Raw genomic sequence first — 10244 nt, 5'->3', positions numbered from 1 at the left:
GGGGGGGGAAACGGCGCCAAAGAGCGTGGCCCGGTGAGTGGCAGGGGCGGCAGGACCGCGGCGATTGTCCTGGGCTGGCCGCCCTCTGGCCGCTTTTGGCCTTGCTCCCCCCCTTCGGCGGCTCCCGTGGGGAGGAGGGGGCGTCTGGGCCGGGCTGGGCTCCGAGCCCCCTTTGGCCGCGGGGAAGGAGGCGCCAAGAGCGGTTCTGGCGCGTCCCCGCCAGCCTTGCTGCTGCTGACCAACTGCTGCTGCTGCTGCTTCTTCCCGATGGCGAGCAAAGAAAGGAGGACTGAGCCGCCCGCCAGCCCGCAGGCAGCGGCTGTCACCGCCACGACGCGCCGGAACGCCATGAAGGCGGGCGAAGGAGAGAAAGAAGAGGCGAGAGAGAAGGAGCGGGGGCAACTCGGCAGCGCCGCCTTATCCGGGCCAAAGGCAGAGCCGGCTGCGAGCAGCCCGCCTCGTCACGCGTGTGTGCATCGTGTGTGTCGTGGCGCCGCCAGAGAGAACATGGCCCGGTGAGTGGCCAGGGCGGCGGGGTGCTGTGGGGTGGCAGGCTGGCTGGCAGGGCTGGTCACTTTTGGCCTTGCTCCCCCCCTCCGGTGGCTCCTGCGGGGAGGAGGGGGCGTCTGGGGGCGTCTGGGCCATCCCTTTAAATGTGATGGCCAGAACTCCCTTCGGAGTTCAGTTATGCTTGTCACACCCTTGCTCCTGGCTCCGCCCCTAATGTATCCTGGCTCCACCCCAAAGTCTCCTGGCTCCACCCCCAAAGTCTCCTGGCTCCACCCCCAAAGTCCCCAGATATTTCTTGAATTGGACTTGGCAACCCTATCATGGGGGTACCCATCTTCAATAATAATATTTAAAGACGCGAAGGTGTTGATAGCCCAAAGCCCTAAGGAGGCAAAGGAACTCTTAAGACTACTGGGAATCGCCACAGATGACTTGAGAGAACAAAGAGCAGAGGAAGGCATGGAGGCAGCAGACGACCCAGGAGAAGAGCCTCAAATAGGCACGATAAAAGGCGAAGGATGGATTCTCACGAGGAAACGAGGAAACCTCATAAAGGGAAGTATACAAAGGTTGAAGGAGCTAACTTTATGAAATAAGCTGTAAGGGGGGGATTGGGGTGCATACACTCTGGAAGGTGGGGAGACAGGATGATGTTTTCATTCACACTATTGTCTCTACCACAGGGAAGGGGGGTGGGAAGGGAGGGCATTTCTTAATAAAGAAAGAAAATCACCCACAGCCAGGAAGGCCTAAGATAAAAAACCCCAAAGAAAATGGATAAGACAATAAGACTACTTTCACTGAATGTAAATGGTTTAACATCAAACCTCAAGAGATACAAAGGATAGATTTGATGTGTCTACAAGAGACACACACACACACACACAAAGATAGAAAACCATTAATAAAAGATCCGAAATGGCAGGTCTTAGCAGAAGCTAGAGGGACTTCCAAGGCCAGGGGTGTGGCAACCTTGATCCATAAGAATTTTACAGTGGAGGATGTCGAAAAATTATCAGATAAGGAGGGTAGATACCTATTAGTTAAGTTTAAACTGGAAGGAAAACGAATTACTATAGTGAACATATACGCACGAAACAAAAAGCAAAAGAAATTTTTAATTAAGGTCTTTAAGAAGATTCAACAATTCTCAGAGGGAGAAATAATAGTAGCAGGGGATTTTAATACGGACTTGACAAAGAATAAAAATATTAAGCTGGGGGAATGGGGCCTGAAAGAAGCACACGAGTTTATAGGCTCACGACCTAGGCCCACACATATATCCAGTAGGCATAAAACGGCGTAGGGTTGCCAATCCCCAGGTGGGGGCAGGGGATCTCCTGGTTTGGAGGCCCTCCCCCCGCTCCAGTGTCATCAGAAAGCAGGGGGGAGGGGAGGGAAATGTCTGCTGGGAACTCTGTTATTCCCTATGGAGATTTATTCCCATAGAAAATCATGGAGAATTGATCCACAGGTATCTGGGGCTCTGGGCAGGCTGTTTTTTGGGGTAGAGGCACCAAATTTTCAGTATAACATCTAGTGCCTCTCCCCAAAATACCCTCCAAGTTTCAAAAAGATTGGACCAGGGGGTCCAATTCTATGAGCCCCAAAAGAAGGTGCCCTATCCTTCATGATTTCCTATGGAAGGAAGGAATTGAAAAGGTGTGCTGTCCCTTTAAATGTGATGGCCAGAGCTCCTTTTGGAGTTCAATTATGCTTGTCACACCCTGGCTCCTGGCTCCACCCCCAAAGTCCCCAGATATTTCTTGAATTGGACTTGGCAACCCTAAAACGGCGTCATGCATAAATTACATAATCCTGGAAAAGAATAATAATATGTCTATAAAAGAGATTACAACCTTTCCAATCTGGATATCTGATCGTGCTCCCATAAGTATTGAATTGGAGTTAAAATTACCCACAATAAATAGACCCTGGAGATATAACAATCTAATAATGGTGAAAGAAGCGGATAGAAAATTTATGAAAACACAGATAAACTTATATTTTAAGGAAAATAGAGGAACGGTACCCACTAATATACTATGGGATATTGCAAAAGCGATAATAAGGGGTCATTGTATAAAGAAAGAAAAGAGTATAAAAAGAGAATGGTACGAAAAAGGACAAACCAAATTCCAAGAACTAGAGAAGTTACAAAGGGAACAAATGGTAAAATATTGCCCTACATTACAGAGCAAAATTAAAGAGATTCAAAAACAGTTGGAGACACTAGATATAGCTACAATATGGAAAAAGGAAATTATGGTAAGGAACGACTTTCAGAGGAATAGCATTAACACAGCTAAAAGATTGGCGAACTATTTGAAGCAAAAACAAAACAGAAGGTTAGAAGTATAAAAATTAGTAATAACTCAACACAAAGCTCCAAGGAAATCATCAAGGCTTTTGAGCACTTTTATAAAAATCTATCTAAGAAAAAGATCACAATAGAGTTTCAGGAGACAACCAGTCTAGCGTTGGAGAAAGAAAGGAAAGAAATACTAGAGGGCGATAATACAGTTCAGGAAATAAGGGAAGTAATAAAAGAACTAAAAAAAGGCAAATCGCCAGGGCTAGATGGCTTCGCAGGCGAATTTTATAAAGAAATGATGGAGATTGTTGTACCCGAAATGCAGGTAGTCTTTAACGAAGTCTTGAAAGGGGAGAATGCCCCGGATACGTGGAGGGAAACAGAAATAATATTAATCCTAAAACCTCAAAAGGATCCAGAAGAAGTAGGTTCATATAGAAGAAGAAGTAGGTTCATTCCACAAAATTGGAATGGCAAGCAGCAGTTCTTAATATAAGTGGGCAGTGAGTTGGTGCATAGAATCATGGGAATGTTTTTAGCAGATTAAAAAAATCCCAAAGGGATCTGTGCTTGTTAGTGTTAGGACAAAACAGGGCTGAAAAAAACACTGGAGGGTGATAAAAAGCAGACTGCTGTTGTAGGTGCGAAGTGCCATAAATCTAGGTGACATTCTGGCTTTGTTAGTTAGACAATTTGCTTCATTCAGCACTCTGAAAACTGACTCTAATGTTATAAACAATACAATACAAAAACTGTGCACAATATATCACAACCAATAATATAAAGGCTTTACTACACAAGTCACTGAAGGAAGGAAGCGTAAGTTTCCATCAACCGGTACATCATATACACCAAAAGAATACCATTCTGACTTAGCCTCCGGCTCACACCTTTTTTTCTTAGCTCAGGAAGGATAGCCCCAGAGCACACTAATTTCTGCAGGAGCTCACAAAGTGGAATTTTTGCTCACAAGACTCTACAGCTTAAAGGGAACATTGCTGGTGTCCTAGCGGAGGTATTGCTTGTGCATAAATTATGCAACCCAACAAGCATCTTTTCTGTATGCTGAGCCTGCGCCTTAAAACAAAACACACACTTGGTTCTTTTAAAAGTTTTTTAAACCAAGCAAAAAAAGGGGGAGAGGGGCTATGGCTGTCTGTCTTCTTCTTTACCTCCTGAACAAATCTGAGGGAAACATACAATAGATTCTTCTTTACTTGGTGAATTATAGATTGTAGTTTCTTCTGGGACATTGTTTATGATTTCTACTTCACTTGTTTATTAACTCTTGCTTTTTTTTGTAACAGGAACTCTTTTGCATATTAAGTCACACCCCTCTTATGCAGCCAATCCTTCAAGAGCTTACAGGGCTCATCTTACAGGGCCTACTGTAAGCTCATGGAGGATTGGCTACATAAAGGGTGTGTGGCTTAATATGAGGAGTTCCTGCTTCAAAAAAAGCCCTGTTTGTCTATCAGTTTCTACCTGCACTTGAAAAGCATCTGAAAGATTGGTCTTTACCTGTTGAAAAATACAAGATTCTGTTCTTTATCTGGTGGGCTGTACATTGTAGTTCCTGTTGGGATGTTATTTATAAACTTCACCGAACTTGCTTATGAACTCTACCTGTACGTTTCTGCCTGCAATTGGTAAAGTATATGAAAAACTGGTCTTCACTTAATTTTTTTTCATGAACCGCATATTGCAGTTCCTAATGGGAGACTGTTTTTGAACTTTACTTATTGGCTGTTGTCTTTACTGTATATTTATGTTTGGAATACTTTGATTTTTTTTCCGCCTTGATATGTTTTATATATTCATGTTTATTATGCTTTCACATGTATCGGTTATTCTAATACTTAATGTTTGTTCTTCATATAAGGAGTGCGTGTGTTTTGTAAAACAAATCAGAGAAATGACATGTTGGGAGTTATTCTGACATATTCCTAGGGTTGCCAATCCACAGGTGGGGGCAGGGGATGCCCCGAGTTGGAGGCTCTCCTCCTTCTTCAGGGTCATCAGAAAGCAGAAGGAGGGGGGGGGGGAATGTCTGCTGGGTTATTCCCTATGGAGACCGATTCCCATAGGGTATAATTGAAAATTGATCCGTGGGTAACTGGGGCTCTGGCGGGGGAGGCTGCTTTTTGAGGTAGAAGCACCAAATTTTCAGCATAGCATCTGGTGCCTCTCCTGAAAACACCTTCCAAGTTTCAATAAGATTGGACCAGGGGGTCCAATTCTATGGGCCCCGGAAGAAGGTGCCCCTATCATTCATTATGTCCAAATGGAGGGAAGACATTTAAAAGGTATGCGGTCCCTTTAAATGTGATGGCCAGAACTCCCTTTGGAGTTCAATTATGCTTGTCACAACCTCACTCCTGGCTCCACCCCCAATGTCTCCTGGCTACACCCCCAAAGTCCCCAGATATTTCGTGAATTGGACTTGGCAACCCTACATATTCCGGAAGGCAAAAGACCGTCACTGACCAGGAACTATCCAAACACCGCTGCAGTTGCATACTTATACTTTGGGGGAACTGGGACCAGAGCTTTATTTTGGTCACGATTCAGCACCCCAGGAATCTGTTTCCGGAGCCAGGGATGGTGCCTACTTGGTACGGTGCGAAGGGCGGGGTATAAATCCCAATATAAATAAATAAATAAATAAAATAAATAAAGCGAAAGATACGCCTATGCAGAGTCGCCGTTGCCCTCCCCCACAAGATGTGTGCCAGTTGAACTGCGCCCATACCTGGTCGCCTCCACCCACAGCAAGGAAGAGAGATAAGAGGGCAGAGTCCAAGGGGTGCAGCATGAGAAAGAAAGGCAGCTTGAGCTCCACAAGGTACGTGGCGAAATGTCTCTTTTCTCCTCCGTGTGTAGATTCCATCGGGCAAAGAGATTTGGGGCGGGTCTGAACAAAAACAGTGACCTAGAGGCAGCCCACCCCTTGAATACTTTCTCCCCTCAGGTGCTTAACAGCTTCCCCTCCCCTGCTTCTGCTGCTCCAGAAGGGCAGGCCAGATGGGAGATTTATCCACCCCTTAGTGGTGGTGGAAAGTACCATCCAGTCACAGATGATTTCTGACGACCCCATGGGGTTTTCAAGGCAAGAGTCCTCAGAGCTGGTTTGACATCGCCTGCCTCTACGTAGCAACCCTGGACTGCCTTGGAAGTCTTCCATCCAAATACTAACCAGGGGCAACCCTGCTTAGCTTCTAAGATCTGACGAGATCAGGCTAGCCTGGGCCCTTCATGTCAGGGCCCACAGCTTCGTAGGCCACTGTCAATTGGGGAGGCAACCTCCAGGTGGAACCTAGAGATCTCCCATTATTACAGTTGATCTCCAGACGATCAAGATCAGTTGCTCTGGAGAAAATGGCTGCTTCGGAGAGAGGACTCTATGGCATTATAAAAGAAGAAGAAGAAGATATTGGATTTATATCCTGCCCTCCACTCCGAAGAGTCTCAGAGGGCTCACAATCTCCTTTACCTTCCTCTCCCACAACAGACACCCTGTGAGGTAGATGAAGATATTGGATTTATATCCCACCCTCCACTCCGAAGAGTCTCAGAGTGGCTCACAATCTCCTTTACCTTCCTCCCCCACAACAGACACCCTGTGAGGTGGGTGGGACTGAGAAGGCTCTCACAGCAGCTGCCCTTTCAAGGACAGAGGCTCAGAGTGGCCTACAATCTCCTTTCCCTTCCTCCCCCACAACAGACACCCTGTGAGGTGGATGGGGCTGAGAGGACTCTCACAGCAGCTGCCCTTTCATGGACAACCTCTGCCAGAGCTATGGCTGACCCAAGGCCATTCCAGCAGCTGCAAGTAGAGAAGTGGGGCATCAAACCCGGTTCTCCCAGATAAGAGTCTGCACACTTAACCACTACACCAAACTGGCTTTCCAAAAGGTACTACACCAAAAGGTACTACAACAAAAGGTAAAGGTAGTCCAATGTGAAAGCACCAGTCATTTTCGACTCTGCGGTGATGTTGCTTTCACAACATTTTCACAGCAGACTTTTTACGGGGTGGTTTGCCATTGCCTTCCCCAGTCCTCTACACTTTCCCCCCAGCAAGCTGGGGACTCATTTTGCTGACCTCGGAAGGATGGAAGGCTGAGTCAACCTGGAGCCAGCTACCTGAACCAGCTTCTGCTGGGATTGAACTCAGGTCATGAGCAGAGGGCTCCAACTGCAGTACTGCAGCTTTACCACTCTGCGCCACGGGGCTCTTCCGGTGGCATTATACCATGCTTTTAAAATTTAATTTATTATTTATTTTATTATTTGGTTTAAGAACATAAGAGAAGCCATGTTGGATCAGGGCAATGGCCCATCCAGTCCAACACCCTGTGTCACACAGTGGCCAAAAATACCCAGATGCCATTAGGAGGTCCATCAGTGGGGCCAGGACACTAGAAGCCCTCCCACTGCCCCCCCCCCAAGCACCAAGAATATAGAGCATCACTTGCCCCAGACAGAGTTCCAGCTAATAGCCAATGATGGACCTCTGCTCCATATGTTTACCCAATGTCCTCTTGAAGCTGGATTATATCCTGCCCTCACTGCAAGTGGGTTCAGGCCCTTTGCCTACCTTAACCCCATCCTCTGCAGACTCCAGCCCTCAAATCTCCAGGAGTTTCCTCACATGGAGCTGGCAACCCTACTCCCCACCCCCCACACAATGCAGGAAATTCACAAATACCTTCCCCCCCACACATAAATCCCCAAGGACCCCTGCTCCATGCCCGGAAGATGGCAGAAACCTCCAGGATCCCTGGCCAAACTGGCTTGGAGAAATATTGCTGGACTAGATAACCCTGGAGGCTCCTTCCAACTCTATGATTCTAGGGTGTTTTGGAGGTCATCGATTCATAGGGTTGCCATAGGTTGGAAGTGCCTCTGTGGCACATAACACACAAAGGGGTTTTTTGGCTAAATTATTTGAGCAGATCGTTGTCAGAAGAAAAACGTACAGGAACATTTTGCCAGGAACTAGGGTTGCCAAGTCCAATTCAAGAAATATCTGGGGACTTTGGGGGCGGAGCCAGGAGACTTTGGGGGTGGAGCCAGGAGACATTAGGGGTGGAGCCAAGATCAAGGCTGTGACAAGCATAATTGAACTCCAAAGGGAGTTCTGGCCATCACATTTAAAGGGACGGCACACCTTTTCAATTCCTTCCTTCCATGGGAAATAATGAAGGATAGAGGCACCTTCTTTTGGGGCTCATAGAATTGGACCCCCTGGTCCAATCTTTTTGAAACTTGGGGGGTATTTTGGGGAGAGGCACTAGATGCTATGCTGAAAATTTGGTGCCTCTACTCCAAAAACCAGCCCCCCCAGAACCCCGGATACCAGCAGATCAATTCTCCATGATTTTCTATGGGAATAAATCTCCATAGAAAATAACAGTGTTCCCAGCAGACATTTCCCTTCCCTCCCCCTGCTTTCTGACGACCCTGAAGCGGGGGAAGGGCCTCCAAAGCGGGGGATCCCCTGCCCCCACCTGGGGATTGGCAACCCTACCAGGAACATTTACTGAGAGGTAACTCCCATTTCGCTCAAGGGGGGCTTGCCCTCAAAGAAGTCGGCATATGGTAGTTTTTTGTACTCCACTTTTGTCTACAAAACATATCATCGCCCCTCTCCTCCGTTTTACCCTCACTACAACAACCCTTTGAGGTAGGTAAGACTGAGAGAGAGAGAGAATGGCTGGCCTAGAGCTGCCAGCTTTGGATTGAGAAAATTCCTGAAGATTTTGGGGATGGAACCTGGGGAGGGCAAATCTGGGGAGGAAAGGGATTTCAGCAGGGTATAATGCCATCTAGGCTGGCCACCCTCCAAAGCAGCCTTTTTCTTTGTCATCCGGAAATCAGTTGTAATTCTAGGAGACCTTCAGGCCCTACCTGGAAGATGGCAGCTAGAGTTGCTGGCTGCTGGCAGGTGGTGGGAGGGAGGTGGGTAAAGTGCCCAGATTCAAGTTGGGAAACTCCTGGAGATTTGAGGAAGGAATGATGGGAGATTGGGTTACCAGGTCTGTGTCGGAGAGCCGGCAGGTTATGAAGAGAGCATGCGTTAATCCATGTTAAAGAAATCAAGCTAAGGGTCCACACAAAGTCGGGAGAAGGAGGCTGATGAAGTGTTTACTATCGAAACCGTGAGGAGTCCTGCAATAAGCTTTCTTTCTCCACACTGTTTGGAGTTGAACGCTGAGTTGAAAAGTTTTCACCCACCTCTGCGTTTACCTGAAGAAGCCATTTATCAGGCTGTGGAAAGACTTTGTGAGGACATTTCATATATTGTGTACTCAGTGTTCTGCACTTGTTCTTTTCAGTTTTGCACTAAATATATTCACACACAGTTTACGTGGAGGTTACATTGTTTCCGGTGGTTTTCTTATATTGTTTACTCAATGCACCGGCTCCAGTTGTGTTGATTATTTTCTGCAGGGGAGCTGATCTCTGCCTGCTGGAGATCCGTTGTCAAAGTGGGAGATCTCCAGGCTCCACATGGAGGCTGGCAACTCTATGGGGAGAACAGGGACCACTGCTGGGTACAATGCCATAAAGCCCACCCTCCAAAGCAGCCATTTTCTCCAGGGAAACTGTTCACTGTCATCTGGAGATGAATAACAGGGGGATCCCCAGGTCCCACCTGGAGGCTGCCATTCCTTGCTGGGCCAAGGTCACCCATCATCCTTCTATGGCAGATTGAGGATTTGAACCTGGGTCTTTTAGAGCACTCTTGCCAGTACATACCACTTTTAGCACTACAATGGTTCACAGAATAAACAAAGGATCTCATATGGCCCTTCCGGAATCCTGCAAAGTGTAGGCTGTTGAAAGTGAAACCGTCTGGCTGAATAAACAGCTTTTTTATTTCCTCCTGCAGCTGTTCTCGGATCAGAGCGCCATTTGCCTGGAGACAAAGCAACTTCTTGTCCTGTGGTGATCTGTGCGCACAGATCCCCGCCTGGGTCCTCAATGTTTCTGGGGAGTTGAGCTGATGGGCCAGTCTCCTTGCCAAGCTGAGAATCAGGTCAGTGGTCTTCCCTTCTCAGTTTCCTGTTCCGGCTCCCTAAGTGGCTGCCAGGCCGGTTGAGTTGGCTGTGGGGTTGTCAAATCCCAGGGGGGGACCTGGAGGTCTGGTGGCTGAATAGGCTTCCCAATCCCCAGGTCCCAGAGGGGGATCCCCTGGTTTTACAGGCTTCCCCCCTCTCCCAGCCAGCTGGCCGGCGGGGGAAGCCCCGCCCCCACAGCCATCATGCACCTCCAGGAACGATTCCCATAGGGAATGATGGGGAATTGATCTGCGGGTATCGGGGGCTCTGAGGGGGCTGTTTTTTGAGATAGAGGCACCAAATTTTCAGTATAGCATCTTGTGCCTCTCCCCAAAATACCTTCCAAGTTTCAA

The 10244-nt window shown here is 47.6% G+C and overlaps 1 protein-coding gene across 1 annotated transcript in view; it reads left to right on the top strand.

Moving 5' to 3' along the window:
- The first annotated feature begins 267 nt into the window (after positions 1 to 267).
- The window catches only part of LOC132581218 (NACHT, LRR and PYD domains-containing protein 12-like), a 37391-nt gene continuing 27414 nt past the window's right edge, over positions 268 to 10244 (top strand). Inside the window, exon 1 of the mRNA XM_060252411.1 lies at positions 268 to 515. Within this exon, the coding sequence (XP_060108394.1) occupies positions 268 to 515 (248 nt within the window). The remainder of the gene's footprint in view (positions 516 to 10244) is intronic.

The sequence above is a fragment of the Heteronotia binoei genome, chromosome 1, assembly GCF_032191835.1.
Source record: "Heteronotia binoei isolate CCM8104 ecotype False Entrance Well chromosome 1, APGP_CSIRO_Hbin_v1, whole genome shotgun sequence".
Classification (NCBI taxonomy): domain Eukaryota; kingdom Metazoa; phylum Chordata; class Lepidosauria; order Squamata; family Gekkonidae; genus Heteronotia; species Heteronotia binoei.
This window is presented reverse-complemented; position numbering and strand designations above follow the sequence as displayed.